The sequence below is a fragment of the Mobula hypostoma genome, chromosome 2 (assembly GCF_963921235.1).
Source record: "Mobula hypostoma chromosome 2, sMobHyp1.1, whole genome shotgun sequence".
In the NCBI taxonomy this organism is placed as follows: Eukaryota; Metazoa; Chordata; class Chondrichthyes; order Myliobatiformes; family Myliobatidae; genus Mobula; species Mobula hypostoma.
Window position 1 is genome coordinate 11479294 of NC_086098.1, and position 24164 is coordinate 11503457.

The following is a 24164-nucleotide window of genomic DNA, read 5'->3' on the forward strand; positions in this document are numbered from 1 at the left end:
GAAAGGATTTTATTAACAGTAAAATAGGTCTCATCCATGCTGAGTATCTGACCCTGGACTGAGAGGAGGAGCAATGGCCCAATGGCCTTTATTCAGGGGTCTGTGGGAGGAGCCACAGGGGCAGTCAGCAGAGGGGCGTGTCCAGACAGGTAACCCAGTTACAACATATATATATGGTTTACCACAATATTACAGTCTGCCACATCACTTTCTATTCTGAGATTCTCTGACTCAAGAAATGCCAGCAAATTCTCCCCACCGTCGAGAGAAAGAGCGGGAGTGCGATCGCCCTACTACAGAGGCCTCCGTCCGTACAATCATCCTTCTCCCGTAATGCCTCTGTTGGCAACACCAGCCTGGAATCGGTCCTCCACAAGGCCACGCAGGATATACCCTGGAAGCACCTGGAGAATATCGCAAAACGGCCGGCCACTGAGCTCCAAGAACTCATCCGTTGTAAAAATAAGATGCAGTTTGAGTGTTGTTGCAGATCAGCACCTCAATAGACCCCAAAACACATTGAAAAGGAACATATCTTCCACCAATGAACTCCCAGGATCTTAATTCATCCCTCCCCTCCCCCACCCTCCTCCCTTCCCCTCACCTGGTCTCACCAAACTCCTGCCAGCCTGTAGGCAGTCCCTTCCCAACTTCTTACCTGCCCCATTCCCCCTTACTTTCTAGTCCAATGAAGAGCCTTGGACAGAAACTCCAAGTCTGTCCCCTTCTGTAGATGCTGCCTGAACTGTTGAGTCCGTCCAGCACATTGTGTGTTACTCAAAGTTTAGTGATGTACTTCGGTTTTTCAAAGCATGTTACAGGAAGTTGGAAGGAGAAAGGCGGAAAATATTTGGAAAGGGCTTAGGCATCAGAAGACAAAGAAATGACCATGAATGGTGAAGCAACTCAAGTTCAAGAAGCACAAGATGCCAGAATTGGAGGAGGGCAGATATTTGGTAGAGCTGGTGAGGTAAGGACAGGCTATATCACCATCATTATGTGTCGTAAAACGTGGGCGATCATGGTTTTCCATGACCATCATTGTTCTTGGGACATTTTTCTACAGAAGTGGTTTGCCATTGCCTTCTTCTGGGCAGTGTCTTTACAAGACGGGTGAGCCCAGCAATGATCAGTACTCTTCAGAGATTGTCTGTCTGGCGTCAGGACTTGTGATGTGCACCAGCTGCTCATACGACCATCCACCACCAGTTCCTAGGGCTTCACGGGACCCTGATTGTGGGGATAAGCAGGTGCTACACCTTGCCAAACGGTAACCTGCAGGCTAGTGGAGGGAAGGAGCGTCTTTCATGTCCTTCGGGAGAGACTTATCTCCAATCCTGCCACCCGGCCACAGCAGATTTTAAGACTGCAGATGCTAAGTTGAATCAAGCACAGGATAGTTCATCAATTACTAATTATTAACGATTAATCCATCAAATAGTAATAATTAAATGTCCGGTAACATAATGGTTAGTGTAGTGCTATCAATTTGGGTTCAGTTCCTGCGCTACCTGTAAGGAGTGTGTGTGTGTGTGTGTGTGTGTGTGTGTGTGTGTTCTCCTCAACACTCTGTGGGTTTCCTCAGGGTACTCCAGTTTCCTCCCAATGTCCAAAGACTTTTGGATTGGTAGATTAATTAATCTTCCTCTTCCTTAGCCCATCAGCCCATTACAGGGGGGTAGGCTGCCAACAGCAGTTCACCAGAGTCCTCAGTTCTGGGCCAAAAACTGATTGGCCCTGGGGTTTCTGCTTTCACCATGACTTCATACGTCTTCTAGGCGAAGGTCCTTCCCCTCCCAGGAATAAGGTCTTTGGAGCTTCTGTTAGCTTTTCTGTGGCTGTGTGTTTTTACTGCATCGAGTTGTGAACCCCATGCCCCGTTCTCCTCCTCTCACAGCCAGGCTTGGGACTACCCATGGGGGAGTTAGGTTACTTAAGGGTATAATCGGACAGCATGGGCTCGTTGGGCCTGAAGGGCCTGTAACCATGTTGCGTCTCACAATAAAATATACTCAAGCAAACATGGGGGTAATGAATGACTGAGATACAAGACATTAGGACACAGGCAGCAAAATTTGATTTCATGTAGGTGAACTTATGGAAGTGACAGGAAATCACCACAAGGTTTCCTGATCTGTTGCGAGTGTACTTGTCATGTGGGGGTGTGGGTTACTTGCCATTCGAAAGCTGCTTCCGCCGTGTTGGCCGTTGATTGGTCCATTTGAAATCTGTAGCAGCTCTTCCTATTGGTTGCCTTGTGTACCTCAGCTCTGGTGTCTGATTTCAAACACCCTGGGTATAAAGAATAAAGCGTACAGAAGGCTTGCTCTCTCTTTCCGCGGTCTCCAGACACACTCCACAGAACCATCAGGAAGCTATGCTCCTCTCGCAATCTCAACTGAGCATCTGTTTATTGAATATTTAGTTTTGTGGTTTGTGTAACTTGGGGGAACTTACGTGTTTGGTCGAATATTTTACTGTTTGTAAATCAAAGATTCAAAGTTCATTTATTATCAAAGATTGTATAAATTATACAACCTTGAGATTTGTTTGCTCACAGGTAGCCACAGAGCATGGAACCCAAAAGAACTCAATTAAAAAAAATAAGACCAACCCCCAATGCCAGCAGAGAAAGAGAAATAACACACAAAACAGATCATGCAAACAACAGCAGCATTCTGAACCCAGAGTGGGGCACATGGACTAATATCATCTTATGAAGATCGATGCCTGCTCAGTGAGTTCACTGTTGTTTGCACCATCGCAGCCTACGTCTAACCCCACCCCATTCCCACTTCCTGAATGCTAAGGATGTGCTGGAAGAGCTTTACCATATCATCACCCCTTCACAAAACAGGCATCTGGACAGCCTCCTCCTAATTACAGGGGACTTCAATCATTGTTATTTATTGGTTTTTTTTCTACTTTTCAATTTTTATTTATTGGCCCTATATGCCACACTGCCCAGCAATCCCCCTGCTTCAACCCTAAACTCGGGACATTTACCATGACCAACCAGTACGTCTTTGGACTGTGGGAGGAAACCGGAGCACCTGGAGGAAACCTACGCAGTCACGGGGAGAACTTACAGAGAGTGGTGGGAATTGAACCCCGGGTGATTGTGCTGTAAAGTGTTGTGCTAACCAGGACACCACCGTGCCACTCCTGGCCTCTCTTGTCCTTTCTTGTTGTGTTCTTTTGCTTATTGTGTTTCTTTAACTTGTTTACTGAAGAATGACCTTCTCTGCTGCTTTCTTGGCAGCTGCCGAGTCAGAGAGCTCAAGTGTGTGAGATGCTGCGTAAGTAGCTGGCAGTAAATCCAAGTCTAAAGAACTGCAGATGCTGGAAATCTGAAATAGTGACAGATAATAACAGACAATAGGTCAGGCAGTACTTGTGGATAAAGTAACAAATTCACTGTGTCAGATACAAGTGGATAGTTCTTGTCTCTCAGGATCCATCTCTGTCTACTAAAATGTCTGAGTGGTTCCCTTAAGATGTGTGCTTTTTCCAGATGTGGCATTGATCACTGGAAAATTAGTATCTGGAGTGAAGACAAGTATTTTCAGTGTATGATGAACTCAGAGTTCCTTAGTGAAATATGTAAAAGTTGCCGCTGACTAAAGTCAATGGCACTTGAAGCTTTATATTTTATTTGAAGATACAAACCCTTCCAACCAAATCGCTAGCTAATTACACCAATGTGACCAAATTAACCTACTAACCCATATGTCTCCCAGTGGAGGTTGGTTGTAGGGGATTTGTAGCCCACTCTTTAGTTAGAGCCTTCAGCATTTTGGGCATCGAGGGAGAGAGGAAGAGGAGAGCCATCCGCAGTACCACTGATGCGGCAGAGAGGGCCTCAAGATGGCTGTGGCTCAAAAGAGGGGAGCCATGGAGTCATAAGTAGCTAGCCATCTGGACACAAGCTGGGGTCTGATCAGCCCCGGCTGGATCACCTGGAGGAGGATGTATGATGTTGAAAGACCCGAAACACCCGATGATTCCAGGAACATCACTGAAGATGTGTCCCGAAGCATCAATAGATGGATGTACACAGCGGGATTTAAAGAGTATAGAGAAGATTTACAAGGGTGTTGCCGGGACTAGAGATCCTGAGTTCTAAAGATAAGATGATGAGAGACATTGATCATGTGGATAGTCAGAGGCTTTTTCCCAGGGCTGAAATGGCTAACTCGAGAGGGCACGGTTTTAAGATGCTTGGAAGTAGGTACAGAGGAGATGTCAGGGGTAAGTTTTTTATGCAGAGAGTGGTGGAATGGGCTGCCAGCGGCGGTGGTGGAGGCAGAAACAATAGGGTTTTTTAAGAGACCCCTGGTTAGGTAAATGGAGCTTAGAAAAATAGAGGGCTATGGGTAACCCTATGTAATCTCTAAAGTAAGTACATGTTCAGCATAGCATTGTGGGCCAAAGGGCCTGTACTGTGCTGTATGTCTTCTATGTTTCTATGTCTATATGATAGGTTGGGATTTTATTCCTTGGAACATTGGAGACTGAGGGGAGATTTGATAGAGGTATACTCATTTTATCAAGAGTACAGATAGGGTAATGCAAGCAGGCTTTCCCACTGAGTTGTGTGGGACCACAAATGGAGGTCATAGGTTAAGTATGAAAGCTGAAATATTTAAGGGGAACATGAGGGGATACATCTTCACTCAGAGGGTAGTGAGGGTGTGGAACGAGCTGCTAGTGCAAGTGGTGCGTGCAAGCTCGATTTCAGTGTTGAAGAGAAGGTTGGATAGGTACATGGGATAGTAGGGTTATGGAGGGCTATGGTCCCGGTGCAGGTTGATGGAGTAGTCTAAAAGGTCCAGCATGGACTAGATGGGCTGAAGAGCCTGTTTCTGTGCCTAGGACTCTATGTGCGAGGTGACCCATGGGAGAATGTGCAAACTCCTTACAGAGAGTGATGGAATTGAGGCCGGGTCTCTGGCACTGTAGTAGCATTACGGAAGTTCGGGGAGGCTAGCAATGCCTGCAGTTCCTTTCCAGGCAATGCCATCACCTCCTCAGTAAAATCAAACCCCTTGAGTAAATATTGGTGACACTTCCAGTGTTGTAGGAAGCCCCAGACCTCAGATCTGTGGTACACATCAGCAGGGAGCAGCCAGACTTGGATTTTTTGCTGACTGTGACCCTGATTTTCATGATGAGGTCAAGAGTGCTTAGCAGGAGCCTTCTAGCAGAATGCCGGAGAACTTCCCACGGGATTCCCAGTAGGGGTGGCACGGCCGCATAGCGGTCAGTGCAAATCACTTTACAGCACCAGTGATCAGGTTCGACTCCAGCTACTGCCTGTAAGTTCTTCCCATGACTGTGTGGGTTCTCCCCAAGTGCTCTGGTTTCCTCCCACATTCCCAAACAGAAGTATACGGGTCAATAAGTGTTGGAGTTGTTGGCACTGGAAGCATGACGGCACTTGCAAGTTATCCCCAGCTCAGTCCTCAGGCTCTGTAGGTGAATGATTCCAAATGACGCATTTCACTCTATGTATTAATGTACATAATATTAATCCCCCTGAAATCTTGAAATATCACATATCTCGGTGACGTCTGCTTTGGTAAACCCAAACCACTCTTCTTCGAATAGATCAAGGTAGAGTATTGAGTTTTGAATACAAACAATTAAGGTCTTTACATATTCCTGTTTTTATGTCTGTGCTCCCTAGTCCTGCTCTTGTGGCTTACTCAATAGTGATGCCTTGCTTGAAGTTCCCACTCAGGAAGCACTTAGCAGTCTGACCACTCCGACAGATTAAATTTGTCATAGTAACTCAACCAAAAAAAGACTCTACATTGTATTCTGAGCAAACACCGAACATTTTCAAAGGCGTGGAAACAATCCATATTGAAATCTGCAGCTGAATCCTGAGGTCTCCCATTTCTAAACAACGTGCTATGGGAATACAGAGTTCCTTTAATTGTGACTGCCAGTTGACAGCAGTTGGGTAGACCTGCAGGCTCCAGTGTATGTCAATAATACCAAAATATTGCACTCAATGATCACTGATATCATTAGACCTTCTGTTGCCAAAATATTGTCAGACATGATAACATGGATTACGAGAAGTACTTAATTGAATTCTTCACTTTGGAAGAACTCATCTCACATGGCCGGAAAAGTGATTTTCCCTAGCTTAAAGTGATTTGGCATCCAACTTCTGAGTGTGCAGTCTTTTAGTCTTTCAAGATGTTCACCTAAAGGATTCATCTACTGTCCACTAACCAGCACAAACGGTTGCTGTCCACTCAGGCTCCCTTTCTTATCCTTCCCACTTTTGGACTCCCTAAATGGAGGAAGCCTCAGTATATCCCAAACTAGTATTAGTGTGATTACTTGAGTCGAGTGTGATGTTCTCCTAAGGTGTTGTCTATTATTTCCTTAATGGTGAACGTCTGTACATAACTTTGTTTAACATAGGAAGGCTAACCCACACAAAATGAGGTCAGGTTTCCTCTCCCACCAAGTGGGCCTAAAGATAGACCCTGGTCCTGATGGAATGCATCCCAGGGGACTGAAAGAAAAAGCAGAAGTTATAGTAGAAGCATTCGTGATGATTTACCAAAATTCTCTGACTCTGGGCAGGTCCCGGCGGACTGGAAGACGATGAATGTCACGCCACTGTTCAAAAAAGGATGTAGACAAAAGGCAGGTAACTATAGGCCAGTTTGCTTAACAGCTGTAGTTGGGAAAACGCTTGAAGCTATCATTAAAGAAGAAATAACGAGGCATCTGGAAAGAAATGGATCCATCAGGCAGACGCAGCATGGATTCAACAAAGGTAGGTCCTGTTTGACAAACTTACTGGAGTTCTTTGAGGATATAACAAGCGTAGTGGATAGAGGGGAACAGATGGACGTTATTTATTTGGATTTCCAGAAGGCGTTTGATAAGGTGCCACATAAAAGACTTATCCATAAGGGTGCATGGAGTTGGGGGTGATGTAGTAGCATGGATAGAGGATTGGTTAAGCAATAGAAAGCAGGAGTTGGGATACATGGGTGTTTTTCTGGTTGACAATCAGTGGTGAGCGGCGTGTCGCAGGGCTTTAGTGCTGGGCCCGCAACTGTTCACATTTTACATTAACGATCTGGAAGAGGGGACCGAGTGTAGGGTATCTAAGTTTGCTGATGATAGTAAATTGAGTGGAAAAGCAAATTATAGTGAGTCTGCAGAGAGATATATATAGGTTAAGTGAGTGGGCAAGGGTCTGGCAGGTGGAGTACAATGGAAGGAAAAAAACAGGTAATTATTTAAATGGTAAAGAAATTGCAGCATGCTGCTGTGTAGAAGGACTTGGGAGTGCTTGTGCATGAATCACAAAAGGTTGGTTTGCAGGTGCAGCAGGTTATCAAGAAGGCAAATAGAATATTGGCCTTCATTGCTAGAGGGATTGAATTTAAGAGCAGGGAGATTATGCTGAAATTGTACTGGTGAGGCTGTACCTGGAGCACTGCATGCAGTTCTGGTCTCCTTACTTGACGAAGGATATATTGGCTTTGGAGGCAGTGCAGAGGAGATTCCTGAGATGAGGGGGTTAGACTATGAAGAGAAATTGAGCCACTTGGGACCCTACTCTTCACTAGAATTCAGAAGAATGAGAGGAAATCTTATAGAAACATATAAAACTATGAAAGGGATAGATAAGATAGAAGCAGGAAAGTTGTTTCCACTAGTAGTGAGACTAGAACTAGGGGACATAGCCTCAAGATTCAGGGGAATGTATTTAGGATGGATATGAGGAGGAACTGCTTTTCCCAGAGAGTGGTGAATCTGTGAAATTCTCTGCCCAATGAAGCAGTGGAGGCTGCCTCAGTAAATATATTTAACAAGTTTGGATAGATTTTTGCATAGTGGGGAAATTAAGGATTATGGGGAAAAGGCAGGTAGTGGAGGTGAATCCACGGGCAGATCGGCCATGATCTTATTGAACGGCGGAGCAGGTTAGATGGACCGGATAGCCTCCTCCTGCTCCTATTTCTTATGTTCTAAGTAAGGAGGCCATTTTCAGGACAGCTTTAACTAACTGGCCTCAAATCAGCTAATTTAGCATAAAACAACTTATTTACTCACAAGTTCAGTTACCTATGGGTAGAAACAACATTCTGGAGGCATTGGTAATGATCTTTCAAGAATCACTAGATTTTGGAATGGTTCTATAGAACTGGAAAATTGTGAATGTCATGCCACGCTTTAAGAAGGGAGGGAGGCAGAAGAAAGGAAACTACAGGCCTGTTAGGCTGACCTCAGTGGTTAGAAAGATGTTGGAGTCCATTATTTAGGATGAACATTTGTGGTATTTGGAGGTACATGACAAAATAGGCCAAAGTCAGCCTGGTTTCCTTAAGGGGAAATCCTTCCAGACAAATATAGAGTCATAGAGTACAACACAGAAACAGGCCCTTTGGCCCATTTAGTCCATACCAAACCATTTAAACTGCCTGCTCCCATCAACCTGCACCTCGACCACAGCACTCCATACCCCTACCATCCATGTACCTATCCAAACTTCGCTTAAACATTGAAATCAAACTCACATGCACCACTCACGCTGGCAGCTTATTCCACTCTCTCACAGCCTTCTGAGTGAAGAAGTTTCCCCTCATGTTCCCCTAAAACTTCTCACCTTTCACCCTTAACCCATGACCTCAGTTTGTAGTCCCACCCAACCTCAGTGGAAAAAGCCTGCTTGCATCTACACTATCTATAATCCTCATAATTTTGAATACCTCTATCAAATCTCCTGTCAATCTTCTATGTTCTAAAGAATACAGAAATAACCTACTCAATCTTTCCTTATAACTCAGGTCCTCCAGTCTGGCATCATCCTGGTTAATTTTCTCTGCACTCCTTCAACCTTATTTACATCTTTCCTGTAGGTAGGTGACCAAATCGGAGCACAATACTCCAAATTAGGCCTCACCACTGTCTTATACAACTTCAAAGTAATATCCTATCTCCTGTACTCAGCACTTTGAGTTATGAAGGCCAATGTGCCAAAAGCTTTCTTTGTGACTCCATCTACCTATGACACCACTTTTAATGAATTATGGACTTATATATGTCAGAATTTTTTGAGGAAATAACAAACAAGGTAGACAAAGGAGAGTCTGGTGTTTACTTGGATTTTCAAAAGGCCTTTGACAAAGTGTGACGCGTGAGGCCGCTCAACAAGAGAAGAGTTCATTGTATTAGAGGAAAGATACTAGCATGGGTCAAAGGTCGGCTGAATGGCAGGAGGCAAACAGTGCAAATAAACAGGGTATATTCTGGTTGGCTGCCGGTGACTAGTGGTGTTCCTCAGGGGTAAGTATTGGGACCACTTCTTTTCAAGTTATATGTGAATGATTTGGATGACTAAATTGATGCCTTGCAGCCAAGTTCTCAGATGGTACAAAGATAGATGGTACAAAGGTAGTGTTGAGGAAGCAGGGAGTCTTTAGAAGGACTTAGATAGATTGGAAGAATGGTCAAAGATGTGGCAGCTGGAATATAGTGTAGGGAATTGTATAGTCATGCACTTTGATACAAAGAGTAAAGGCATAGACTATTTTCCAAATGGGAAGAAAATCGGAGGTGCAAAGGGACCTGGGAGTCCTTGTGCAGGATTCCTTTGAGGTTAATTAGCAAGAAAGACAAATGCAATGTTCGCATTCATTTTGAGAGGACTAAAATATAAGAGCAAGGATGTAATGTTGAGGCTTTATAAGACATTGGTCAGACTACACTTGGAATTGTGAGCAGTTTTGGGCCCCTTATCTAAAAAAAAGATGCGTTAGCATTAGAGAAGGTCTAGAGGAGGTCCGCAAGAATTATTCCAGGAATGAAAAGGTTAATATATGAGGTTTTTGATTAAGGGCATCAATGTTTATGGGGATAAGGCAGAAAGAGGTTGAGAGGCATAATAATTTACCCATGATAGAATGGTGGATGGACAGAGTTGTCAAATTCTGCTCCCATGTGTTATGGTCATATGGGATTTCAGGAACTTTCAAGCCTCTCGATCATGACAAGATGATGATCCTCAGAGAAATATGTCAAACTTTTTTACCATCAAAGTACTTTTGAAACATTCAATTGTAATGCAAGACATTTGACTGCCTATTTCCCACAGCAACGTACAACTGTGTTAATAAGCACAGTTATCGAGCCATATCTAGCTATCGATTGAGGGATAAAGATTGACCTTGAGATGGAGTCTATTTCCTTGCCTTTGGTGAAATGATGCTTTGGCTTTTTGTTAATGTCTCCTTTAATGGGAAGTCAGCACACTGTCTGGTTCAGGATAGTTATTAATCTACAATCATCAGACTCCTGAACTAGTGTGGATAACTTCACTGTCTACAGCACTGAACTGACAATCTATGGACTGTCTTTCAAGAACTCTAAAACTTAGGTTTTCTGTATTATTTATTTACTTTTTTATTATTTGCTCTATTTGTCTTCTTTTGCACAGTGGTTATTTATAGAGTTTCATAAATCCTATTGTATTTCTTTATTTTTCTCTAAATGTCTGCAAGAAAAACGATCTTAAATGAGTCTGTGGCCATTAAGTGCACCTGCTTGTTAATGCAAATATCTCATCAGCCAATCACGTGGCAGCAACTCAATGCTTAAAAGCATGCAGACATGGCCAAGAGGTTCAGTCGTTCTTCAGATCAAACATTAGAATTGGGAAGAAATGTGATCTAAGTGACATTGATCGTGGAATGACTGTCGGTGCCAGACACGATGCTCAGAAACTGCTGATCTCCGGGGATTTTCACATACAACATCCTCTAGACTTTACATAGAATGGAGCAATAAACAAAAAAAAACTTCCAGAGAACAGCAGTCCTGTGGGCAGAAATGCCTCATTGATGAGAGAGGTCAGAGGAGAGTGGCCAGTCTGAGTCAAGTTGACAGGAAGGTGACGGTAACTCAGATAACCACACATTACAACAGTGGTGTGCAGAACGCACAACACATTGAACCTTCAAGTGGACGGGCTACAGCAGCAGAAGACCTCACTGGGTTCCACTCCTGGACCAAATAAAGTGGCCACTGAGTGTATACCTACTTTGATAATGTTCAAATATCAGGTTGGCTGTATTCGTGTAATGTCTTTTCACTGTTGATTGTGTTGTAGGATAACATAACTATATTGCAGACATCCCACCTCTCCCAGAAGTTCCGGGAGTCTCCCGCATACTGATAGTTGTTCACTGATGCCTGCAAATTGTATACAATATCCCAGAAATTGATTTTTTTTTTAGAGCGAGCGAGCGAGAGAGAGAGAGAGCGCGCGCCATGGCAGAGTGTTCCAAAGAAAAGAAAGTATAAAACGTACATCACCCCAGACTACACTAAAGTGTACCCCTGCCTAATAGGGGTCAAAAATAATGACAGTGTTGCTCGCTGCTCTGTTTGCAACAGCGACTTTTCTATTGCCCATGGTGGGTTAAGACTGTAAAAGATATGTTGAGGTGAGTTTAACAGGTATCATTCATTCATTAGCATAGCCAAAGTTATTTAAACTAGCTGACTAGCTGCTAAGGAACTACTCTATTGCAGACATCCCACCTCTCCCAGAAGTTCCGGGAGTCTCCCGCAAATTGATGGAGCTACCTCCCTGAAATGAGTTTTTGCAGGGTGGGATGTCTGATATTGTCTAGTCATAGTCATAGTCATACTTTATTGATCCCGGGGGAAATTGGTTTTCGTTACTATTGCACCATAAATAATAAATAGTAATAAAACCATAAATAGTTAAATAGTAATATGTAAATTATGGGGAATGTGAAAAATATTTCAAAGTTTTGGAAGTCGATCATGTTTTAAGAACATATGAGAAATATCAGGCTGCTTAAGCAGGTCCTCCAAATGATTTTGATACTTCAATTCGATGGACTCTTAGTATTATTGAATGCAGTCTTCTTAACTTGCATCTTCTGTTGACAAAGTTATTGAATTTTACAATAGGACTTTAAAATCAGCATCATCATCATTATGCGCTGTGTTGTATAATGTGAGCAATCATGGCAAATTTTTCTACAAAAGTGACTTGCCATTCCCTTCCTCTGGGTAGCGTCATTGCAAGGCGGGCAACCCCAGCCATTATCAATACTCTGCAGAGATTGTCTGACTAGTGTCAGTGGTCACATAACCAGGACTTGTGCTATGCACCGGCTGCTCATACGACCATCCACCACCTGCCCCCATGCCTTCACGTGACCCTGAGCGGGGTTGAAACAGGCGCTGCACCTTGCCCAATTGCTGGCCGGTGGCGTAGTTGCATCCGCACCGGACTTCGAGGCGCGTGGTCCTGGGTTCGAATCCCATCGGTTCCATGCACGCTTCCCATCTGTGCTGAGTTGAGCGTCGAGCTAGCAACTTAGCCTTGTGAAAATCAGACAAATACTAAAGAAATGGCAAGTTTGCTGCCCAATGTATCACAAGGCGCAGAGAGGAACAACACATTCACGTTGCTCAAGAGTGACCGGAAGTCTAGCAGAGGGAAGGAAAGGTAGAGGGCTGGAGAGGAAGGAATCTGATAGGAGAAGAATGTGGACCATAGGAGAAAGGGGAGTGGACCCAGGGGGACGTGATAGGCAGTTGAGAAGAGGTAAGAAGCCACAGTGGGGAACAGAAGAAGAGGGGAGGGGAAGGGAATTTCTTTTCACCAGAAGAAGAAATCGATTTTCATGCCATCAAGTTGGGAGGCTTCCCAGACAGAATATAAGGTGTTGATCTTCCACCCTGAGGGTGACCTCATCATAGCAGAAGAGAAGTCCATGGACTGACATGTTGGAACAGGAATGGGATTTGGAATTAAAATGTTTGGCCACCGGGAATTTCCACTTTTGGCCGCTCAATGAAGTGGTCCCCCAATTTACGATGGGCTCACCAATGTAGAATGTAGAGGAGGGTTCATTGGGAGCACTGGACACAATAGATGACCCCAGCGGATTTGCAGGGGAAGTGTTGCCTCACCTGGAGGGACTGGAGATGAGTGAGGAGGTGAATGGGCAGGTGTATAATAGGACTTGTATTGCCACCACATAGAAGGCCATGAACCATGGGATAGTAGATAGGTTGGCCTGGGCATAGTGGGCATAGGCCGCCTGTTTCTATGCTGTAGGACTGACAACTCTAATCTTTTCTAGATCTTTTGCTGGATATTAATTCTTTCACTCAATAGAGGTAAAACCTCAAACTGAGAATTATTTGGATATATCTGGCACTATAATCCAAAGGTAAGGATTCCATGTCAATAGATACATTTAATGTCAGAGAAATGTATACAATATACATCCTGAAATTCTTTTTCTTCGCAAACATCCACAAAAACAGAGGAGTGCCCCAAAGAATGAATGACAGTTAAATGTTAGAACCCCAAAGCCCCCCCAGCTCCCCCTCCCACGCACAAGCAACAGCAAAGCAATGGCCGCACACCCCCCCCCCGAGAACTCAAGCATGCAATGAAGACACAGACTAGCAGTACCACAAAGACTACTCATTCATCCAGTAATTCGACGTACAACAGGCTTCTCTCTCCCCCTAATAATGGAAAAAGAGGTGTCCCCATTTCACAGCGAGACGGGAGACATAACAAATCAATTCACTGATTTATGGCGTTAAAAATCTGTTGCATCGCTTCTTCCGAGCTCTGTCCCCAAAGAACTCGGATCTCTGGGCACACAGCTGCTTATGATCTTCCATCTCCCACGACGCATCAGGCGGCTCCGTCTCCAGAGCCACAAAAATCCGGCACCCTGAAGAATCGCTAGTCTTCTAGGCCGCATCCTTAGCATATCGGAAAGTGGCTGGTTGTGATGCCCTGAGAGCGGGTCTCATTCTTGCAAAGAACCGAAGTCAGCGTGTAACTCCAGGCCAGGGTCTTCAAAGGAATCTCGAAAAGGGAAAAAAGAGATATCAAAGATAGAATTAGAGCTGTTTCTGAAGATGCAAGCAAAGGATTCACCGTTAGGCACTATCATCCTCCGACGCTCCACCTCCCTATGTTCAAAGGTCGAATTTAATGTCAGACAAATGTATACAATATACTTCCTGAAATGCTTTTTCTTCGCAACCATCCTCAAAAACAGAGAAGTGCCCCAAAAAATGAACGACAGTTAAATGTGAGAACCCCAAACTCCAACCCCCCCGCTCCCCCCTTCCGCGCATAGGTGGCAGCAAGCAACGATCCTCCCCCACCAGCAAAAATAAGTGCATCGGTACAATCACCGAGCCCAAGCACGTCCTGAGCAATAGTACAAAAGTTCAGACCAAAGTTACCCCAAAGGCTTTGCTTTTCATCTGAAATTTGACAAACCACAGGTTTTCTCTCTCCCAGGCGAGGGAGAGGAAGGTGTCCCCCATTTTCACAGCGAGTGGGAGACATAACAACAACACGTTGGTGTACGATGTTAAAGGTCTCTTTCACTGCTTTTCTCGAGCTCTGTGTCCGAAGATCGCAAAGACCTCGGGTCTTCGGGCCCACAGTGAAAGATTTTCTGGCCTCCCTGATGATGCATGAGTCTCCTGCCGTGATAACGACCCTCGATCCGCCCGGTTCCAGAGCCCCGAGATCTTAGGCTTCCAAACATGATTGAGACTGTCAGGCCAAACCCTTGGCATTTCGAATAGCGGCCAGTTGTGGAACCCCGAGAATGGGTCCCATTCCCACAAACAACCAAAGTCAGCGTGTAACTCCAGGTCAGGGTCTTCAAAAGAACCCTGAAAGGGATAAAATAAAGATTATAAAGGTGGAAATAGAGCTGTTTCTGAAGATGCAAGCAAAAGAGTCGCTCTTAGGCACCATTATCCCTCCTAAGCTCCGCTATTTGTCAATGGATGTAGGTTAGGAAACTCACTTAGCAACTCATAATTAATCAAAGCTCACACTTTATTGTCTCTGTACAAAGAACAATGTAACCAGGACAACAACTTAAAACATGAATTCTGCTGTTCCCTTTGTACCAATACTCGCTCAGACCACTTTTCCGATTTATAACACCAGAACAGGGGATCTCTGCTGGCCAGATGATCAATTCTCTCTTCACCCAGCCCCTGGTGTGGGGGTCTTCCTTGTGATGGTGGGTCTCACCAACGTGGCCGGATTGTGGGGGCCCTTGACAATGGATGCTGCTTTCCTGTGGCAGCACTCCTTTTAGATGTGTTCAGCAGAGGGTGGGCCTTCCCTGTGACCGATTGAGCTGTGTCCAGCACCATTCATAGGCTCAACTCTCTACTTCAGTTCTCCCAAATTAAGATTTCATTTCTGTGGGATTTAATATCGATTTACAGCAAAATTAAGCAACATTTTGATAGGGAAATCTTCTAATAGCTGAGCAACTGAAGAATTTACAGCCATGTTTCAGCCAACACTTCTCTAAACTTCTGTCCTCCCCTACCTCCAGGTAATTGTGAAATTGATTGAAATACCCACCTTGAATAGCATGGAACTTCAAGCCCCACAATAAATCCCAAAAGCACAACTGAATCCCTGGGCAGGGATAAGGCTTGTTGGATTTGGACCTGCAGGATTAGATCTGTCAGCATTCCAATCTAAGGCATCACTTCAATCATTCCAGTGGGGTTCAAGTTGAAACTTAAGATTATTGTCATTTGACTGTATGGCTAAATGAAACATTGCTCCCCCGGGACCAAGATGCAAAAACAGTCGCACACAGCACATATAGTTATAATCAGGCACATACTGACACAAAATACTATTTTTTTTCTATTGTTCTATTGTTTTCTATTGTTATATCTGACACAAAATACTATTAATTATCATTCAACCATACATGAATACTGTGTACATACATCTACTGATGCTTCTGGACACATCTTCAGTGATGTTCCTGGAATCATCGGGTGTTTTGGGTCTTTCAACAACATACAACCTCCTCCAGGTGAGCCAGCCGGGGCTGATCAGACCCCAGCTTGTGTCCAGATGGCTAGCTACTTATGACTCCATGGCTCCCCTCTTTTGAGCCACAGCCATCTTGAGGCCCTCTCTGCCTCATCGGTGGTCCTGCGGATGGCTCTCCTCTTCCTCTCTCCCTCAATGCCCAAAATGCTACTCATGAAAACGGCTAAGTGAAACAACGACCAATGTGCAACACACAGCACCAACAGTCATACACAGCACAAGTCTCATGTAGCACACATCAGATATCAGTAAAATACAGTCACACAAAAAATACAGTCCAGGACCCTGAGTCCATGAATGTTGCAACAGTCTGCAGTCGAACACAATACAAGCTTGTCTTCTGCCCTGCGATGGGGAGAAGCACTGACTCCAGCATGGACACTGCACCACACCACCTCCAGTGGAGCCTTTCTCCTGGGCAGCTGCACACAGGCGACACTGAGGCCTGAGGCCTAGTCTTCACTGGGGGCCATGCAGCTCCCCAGCCGTCTGATAATAAATCAGTGATTCCACATTAACAATGTCCAACAGGGTCTTGCAATCACAAGAAAAGCAATTGAGACGGTCACTCGTTGTTAAACTACACACCACCTTTGCACACGATCTGCATGATCTGCGCCATGTCCAGCTCCTCAGTTACTTTGTCGAAGAGCACCTCACTAATGAGGTAGAATTGCAGTACCTTAAGCTCTTGGTGTCCAGCAGGATCTTGTGATCATAAAAATTTTTAAAAAAAATAACGCCTTTGGTTGACCCCGTAGAAACCGCTGCGATCAGTCGTGCCACCACCTTACCAGATTAGCATAAGTTTGTGAGTGATATTAGTGAGTGACTTCTCGCCTCACTATAGGAAGGATGTGGAAGCATTGGAAAGGGTACAGAGGAGATTTACCAGGATGCTGCCTGATTTAGAGAGTATGCATTATGATCAGAGATTAAGGGAGCTAGGGCTTTACTCTTTGGAGAGAAGGAGGATGAGAGGAGACGTGATAGAGGTATACAAGATAATAAGAGGAATAGATAGAGTGGATAGCCAGCGCCTCTTCCCCAGGGCACCACTGCTCAATACAAGAGGACATGGCTTTAAGGTAAGGGGTGGGAAGTTCAAGGGGGATATTAGAGGAAGGTTTTTTACTCAGAGAGTGGTTGGTGCGTGGAATGCACTGCCTGAGTCAGTGGTGGAGGCAGATACACAAGTGAAGTTTAAGAGACTACTAGACAGGTATATGGAGGAATTTAAGGTGGGGGGTTATATGGGATGCAGGGTTTGAGGGTCAGCACAACGTTGTGGGCCGAAGGGCCTGTAATGTGCTGTACTATTCTATTCTATATGGCCAGAAGGTTGGCAGGTTGACATGAAGTGTGAGGTGCATGTTTCTGTCAGACAGTAAAATGTCACTATTATAATAAAACAAACATGTGAAACAGCAGCAATTCAAGATAAAAAGTGACCAGCGCAGGATGAGAGAGTGACTGTGAGTTGGGGACTGGGGAGGGCAGGGCTCTCAGACAGGGTGTACGTGTGTGGGGACTGGGGAGGGCAGGGCTCTCAGACAGGGTGTACGTGTGTGGGGACTGGGGAGGGCAGGGCTCTCAGACAGGGTGTACGTGTGTGGGGACTGGGGAGGGCAGGGCTCTCAGACAGGGTGTACGTGTGTGGGGACTGGGGAGGGAAGGGCTCTCAGACAGGGTGTACGTGTGTGGGGACTGGGGAGGGCAGGGCTCTCAGACAGGGTGTACGTGTGTGGGGACTGGGGAGGGCAGGGCTCTCAGACAGGGTGTACATGTGTGGGGACTGGGGAGGGCAGGGCTCTCAGACAGGGTGTACGTGTGTGGGGACTGGGGAGGGCAGGGCTCTCAGACAGGGTGTACGTGTGTGGGGACTGGGGAGGGCAGGGCTCTCAGACAGGGTGTAAGTGTGTGGGGACTGGGGAGGGCAGGGCTCTCAGACAGGGTGTACGTGTGTGGGGACTGGGGAGGGCAGGGCTCTCAGACAGGGTGTACGTGTGTGGGGACTGGGGAGGGCAGGGCTCTCAGACAGGGTGTACGTGTGTGGGGACTGGGGAGGGCAGGGCTCTCAGACAGGGTGTACGTGTGTGCTGGGTGGCAGCAGAGAGTTGAAGTCCAACTGCCTGGGGAAAGAAACGGATTAAGGTCCAAGTATAAAGTTTCTACTTTCTCTTCAGTAAATATTTGAAAATTCCGTTTTAAATGGACTGACATGATCATTCCCCAATTCCCCGAACCATCCACTTCCTTAGGTTCTAATGATATTACATCATTAACGGAAAAAAACGGTTCGGGTTAGCAGAACCTGCTGAATAAGGTGCAAGTATTACTTAAGGGGTTGTTGTGAAAGTTGAAATTACTATTGCAGAATCTTGGCCACGTAGCTGCAAGGCTCAGTAATTTTTTGGCATCTTTTAACTCAGGAAATCTTCACTTTCATGTATTTTTTTGGTGTAAAATGGATATTAAATATACCACCTGTCCTAAACTTTTCTCAAATCAATGTGGATCTAAATGAAGGAAAAAATGTGGAATTCACTAAACTGAAATTGCCAGTTTTACACTATTGTCATAAGTTACACTTCTGCGAGGATCTTCACCTCGCAGTGGTGGAGAGGGTGGTGAGTTTCTGGGACTCTGAGGTCATTGCTGTCTGGAGGGTCACCCATAGTGGTGAGGTCAAAGGGCACTTCCAGACAAAGAGCAATGCAACTCGGACCTCAACAGTGGAGCTGGTAGAAATGAATAACGTATCACACGGCAGTGAGGGCAGACGAAGGCTGCAGCAGTTGTCTAACACTCTATGCCAGTGGACCCTGACCTGATCTGTCAAAGACCATACGGTAGCTGCCTGTGCATCAGCCTTCCCTTGTTAAACAAAGTCACGCACAGGTTTTTTCATTAAGGGAACCCTCCTTAAGAAACCCTTCGGAAAACATCATACTTGGCTCAAGTAATCACACTACAACTATTTAAACTGGTAATAATTGTGAATGTTAAAGTCAATTCTGAAACTTGGCAGCAATTTTACATAGAAGTACCCATTCTCCATTAAGGGAATCCAGCCTAACCTCCCCTTAGGAGAACATCATACTCGGCTCACTACCACTACTGTTACATAAGGTAAGACGAGGTCTAATGCAGTAAATGCTTTGTTATCCTCTGCAGGCAGGATGTCAGGCGACAGGAGTCGGTAAATGTTCTATTGTCTGGACCTTCCCTCCATATTCTACCAGTGTCAGCCCAGGTGTCCCTGAGTGCTGTCCTGATATCTGAGCGCTGGTTACCATTAACAAAGTGACAGATAACCAATCCTCTACAATTTCATTTTTGCTTGATGTGCCTGTGTTTTCACAAGGAATGTAACAGTTATGTATGTATAATTCAGCATCATCACCATTGTGTGCTGTGTTGTATGACGTGGTTGATCATGCTCTATCCATGCCTAGATGGTTCTTGGCAAATTTCTCGACAGATGTGCTTTCTTCTGGGCAGTGTCTTTACAAGACGGGTGACGCCAGCCGTTATCAATACTCTACAGAGATTGTCTGCCTGGCATCAGCGGTAACATAACTTGTGATCTGCACCAGCGGCTCACACGACCATGCACCTCCTACTCCCATGGCTTCACATGACCCTTATTGAAGGGGTGGGGAGCATGGCTAAGCAGGTGCTACACCTTCCCCAAGGGTGACCTGCAGGCTAGTGGAGGGAAGAAGCACCTTGTATCTCCTTTGATAGAGACTTATCTCCACTCTTCCACCCACTGGAATGACGTGCCGGGTAATCAGTCTCCTACAATTTCTGTTCTACTTGATGTACCTGTGTTTTCAACAAGGAATGTAACAGTAATGTATGCAGTTCTTATGAAGAAAATAACAGAGCAAAAAGCAAAAGTAATATGCAAGTGCAGGAGATCTGAGAAAACATAAATAGAAAATGCATGAACTGTTCAGGAAAAGAAACCACAATATTTCAGGTCAGATTTACTTCATAAGAACTGAACTGAAGGCACAAAATGCTGGAAACACAAACAGGCACCATCAGAGGAAAAAGAAACAATTAATCTTTCTGAATCAGGATCCTTCATCAAATGAGGCCAATCACTGTCTGTTCCAATGCAGCTGCTAACACTTTTTGATCTTTAAAGGAAAAAATTTCAGTACTTTGTGGTTGAATTATTTATTTCAGCAAATATCATTCAACCAGTGGGACCAACACTTACTTAACATCATTCGTCCCGAAGATACGAACGTACATCCTTCAGCTAAAAGCTTTGGCTCCTCCTCTTCCCTATTGATCCAATTCTCTACAGTATGTTTTAGAGCACTCCTGTGGTAATGCTGAATTAGACAACAACAACCGACAACAAAGAATAAAATGACGCAGAACTATAGCAGAGAATCTGGACATAAATTCCAACCAATACATTTTGTTATGGATCCTCGCATAAGCCCCAAATCTTGGTCCATTATTGCCCATGTTGTTTTGTCTCCTATCCCATCATGCACCTGTGGGAACTGTTTTTTTATGTCTTCAGCTACTGCTGTTGTGAAGCCCCTATTCTAGTTGCTATGGTGAAGCCCCTGGCAGACACTTTAGAATGGGCTATCTGAAAGCTTCCAACTCCTCTCCTTGAGGAACTCAGCAGGTCCAGGCAGCATCTCTAGAAAAGAGTAAACAGTCGATGTTTTGGGCCGAGACCCTTCTTCAGGACTGAGAGGGAAGGGGTGGGGCGGGGGAAAGATGCCTGAGTTACAAAGTGGTTGGAGGCTTAAGGAGGCTAGCTGGAAGGTGGTTGGTGAACCAGGTGGGTAAGAATGATCAAGGGCTGGAGAAGAAAGAATCTGATAGGAAAGGAGAGTGGACAATAGAAAAGGAAGGGGGTGGGAACCTGGTGAAGTAATAGGCAGGTGAGAAGAATAAAAAGTCAGAGGGAGGAATGCAGTGTGGGGTGGGGAGGGAGGAAATTTTGTTCGCCAGAAGGAGAAATCGATATTTATACGTATTTATGGCCTGCTGAGTTCCTCCAACTTTTTATGTGTGTTGCTTTGGATTTCTGGCATCTGCAGAATCTCTCGTGTTTGTGATTGACATACATCTCCTCCCCTTGATTTGATGCACACCAAAAAGTTGCAAAGCTTTAGGCCAAACATTTTTTTCTTACCAAGTTCAAAGTTCAAGGTACATTTAATATCAAGTCAAGTATATATACTTTATGCCACCTTGCGATTTCTCTCCTCTCAGGAAGCCACAAAACATGAAGCCCAAAAGAACCCATGAGAAACAAGATGACTATCAAACCTGAAATGTGCTGAGAGAGAGAGAGAGAAAAACAAATCATGCAAAGAATAAAAGTAAACAAATAGCATTCAGGAGCAGCCAGAGCAGGCCACAACTTCAGTTCAGTGCAGAGCCGAGTAAATGTCACAGAGCTGCGTTAGAACCGTTCCAGCCCTCGCCTCTGGTCACGACACCCTGCCTTTCAATCTGGCCCAGCATTTAAATCATCTACACATCGGGTCTTTCCTTCCACTGGGCCCTGTTGCTGTGATATACTCTGGGCCTGGAACCTGCCACTATGTTTCTCCCTCTACCTGACCTTTCCCAATCGGCCGGCTGCTGAGACCATTCAAACCTTGGGTCCTTCTTCACTCTCGGTTGAGGCCTCGACTCTGCCTTGGCCTCGCCTCAACTCTGTCTTGCCTCCGTTTGCTTCGACCCTCAATGCTGCCTTGCCTCCGCTCACTTCCTCAATGATTATTTACCATAAATTTTACCCCCCACCCCCCCAAACACACCTATCTTTTTCTGCAAGTACATTTCCAGCATATCTTAGTCCTGATGGGAGATCACTAACCTGAAATATTATCTGTTTCTCCCTCAGTTATATGATGCCTAATGTGGTGAATATTTGCAGTCTTTTTTGTTTTATTACCTAAAGGTTTTGCATTCAGAAATATGACTGCATTTTTCCAAGTATTTTGTTGGAATTAATGGAAAAAAAGATGATGGAGAAAATACATTTAGCAACGGTGCTTTAAGTAATTATTTTCCTCAGGAACTATCCATTAACTGTAAATCTTATACATTGAAAGAATTCTAAATATTAGTCTTGTGACCTCACTCATGATTGCATCCCACTTAATTGGTCTTTAAGGTTATTCTTCAAATTTTTAAGACAATAAGACCATAAGAGATAGGAGCAGAATTAGGCCATTTGTCCCCTCGAGTCTGCTCTGCCATTTCATCATGGCTGATCCATTCTCCCTCTCAGCCCCAGTCTCCTGCCTTCTCCCTGTATCCCTTCATGTCCTGAATAATCTATCTCTGCCCTAAATATACCGAATGACTTGGCCTCCACAGCCAGCCGTGGCAATGAATTCCACAGATTCACCAGTCTCTGGCTGAAGAAATTCCTGCTCCTCTCCATTCTAAAAGTACGCTCCTCTATTCTGAGGCTGTGCCCTCTGGTCTTAGACCATAGGAAACCAAGCTGACACCTGGTGATGTTTTGACATTGGTAAAGCAATTGTCCCTTAGTTGCTGGGTGTATTTCACCATAGGAAACATTCTCTTCATATCCACTCTATCAAGGCCTTTCAACTTTCAATAGGTTTGCGTGAGATTCCCCCCGTCCCCGCCATTCTTCTGAATTCCAGTGAATGCAGGCCCAGAGCCATCAAACACTCTTCATATGACAAGCTTTTCATTCCCAGAATCATTTTCGTGAACCTCCTTTGAGCCCTTCCTAGTTTCAGCACATCCTATCTTAGATAAGGGGCCCAAATCTGCTGACAATACTCCAATTGAGGCCCTCACTAGTTCTTTGTAAAGCCTCAACAGTACATCCCTGCTTTTATATTCTAGTCCAATTGAAGTGAATGCTAACATTGCATTTGCCTTACTCACCACAGGCTCAATCTGCAAATTAACCTTTAGGGAATCCTGCACAAGGACTTCCAAGTCCCTTTGCACCTCAGATTTTTGAATTTTCTATCCATTTAGAAAATAGTCTATGCTTTCATTTAAATTTGAGTTAATTTTTCCTTTCTGAGTATTATTCATTGCCATTTACAAATCTTCCAGTATAAATCAACGCAAAGTATAATCTTGTGTGGAAGTTGTGGTGAGGCAAGGGTTAAAGACAACATCCAGGAGAGGGTGACTGTGGCAGTGTATAGTCAAACCCAGGCAAGGGAGACTTTTGAAGTGAGACCACCAGAGCCGGTGTTGCTGATTGCAGACAGGTGGATGAGAATGATTATGGCAGTGTATAATCACCCAAGAAGAACATAGCTTCCCTCGACACAGTAGGGTGCTGGAGGCAGATGGGACAGCAATAATGGACTACACCCAGCAACTAGGGGCCACTGCTTTACTAACTTCAAAATGTCAACAGTCATTAGCTTGAAGGTTTGATTGACTTTTAACACCTCTATTGTGAATGGTGATTGATCTTGCAAGTAAGGAATTCAAACATATACAATTTACCAAATGGAATATATCCATAACTGATAAGACAATTCTGTATAAAAACATCAGTTATCTGTTCAGACCTCAGAACAATTTTGGCGTTCTGAGAAGAATCTCTTTAGGCAGAGGGTGGTAAATTTGTGGAATTCATTGCCACGGGCAGCTGTGGAGGCCAAGTCATTGGATGTATTTAAGGAAGAGGTTGATAGGTTCTTGATTAGTCAGGGCATGAAAGGTTATGGGGAGAAGGCAAGAGAATGGGGTTGTGAGGAAATGGATCAGCCATGATGAAATGGTGGAATAGAATCGATGAGCTGAATAGCCGAATTCTGCCCTATGGCGCATGATCTTGTGGTCTTACATGTATCAACATCACTCCCAGTTACTTGCAGCAGTATAGTCATAGAGTCATAGAACACTACAGCACAGAAACAGGCCCTTCATCCCATCTAGTCTGTGCCAAACCATTTAACCTGCCCAGTCCGATTAACCTGCACCTCCTTCGCATAACCCTCCATAGCCCTCCCATCCATATACCTATCCTATTACACAGGATTTCCTGAAGGTTAACTTGCAGGTTGAATCCCTGGTGAGGAAGGTAAATGCTTTGTTAGCATTCATTTCGAGGCAAAGTGCTTCAGATTGTTGCGGCTATATCGGACCCTGGTCAGACCCCACTTGGAGTACTGTACTCAATTCAGGTCACCTCGCTATAGGAAGAACATGGAAACCATAGAAA

The 24164-nt window shown here is 44.7% G+C and overlaps 1 protein-coding gene across 1 annotated transcript in view; it reads left to right on the top strand.

Annotated features, from left to right (window-relative positions):
- Positions 1-893: 893 nt before the first annotated feature.
- The window catches only part of LOC134342969 (trafficking protein particle complex subunit 3-like), a 110828-nt gene continuing 87557 nt past the window's right edge, over positions 894-24164 (top strand). The window contains exon 1 of the mRNA XM_063041720.1: positions 894-965. Within this exon, the coding sequence (XP_062897790.1) occupies positions 894-965 (72 nt within the window). The remainder of the gene's footprint in view (positions 966-24164) is intronic.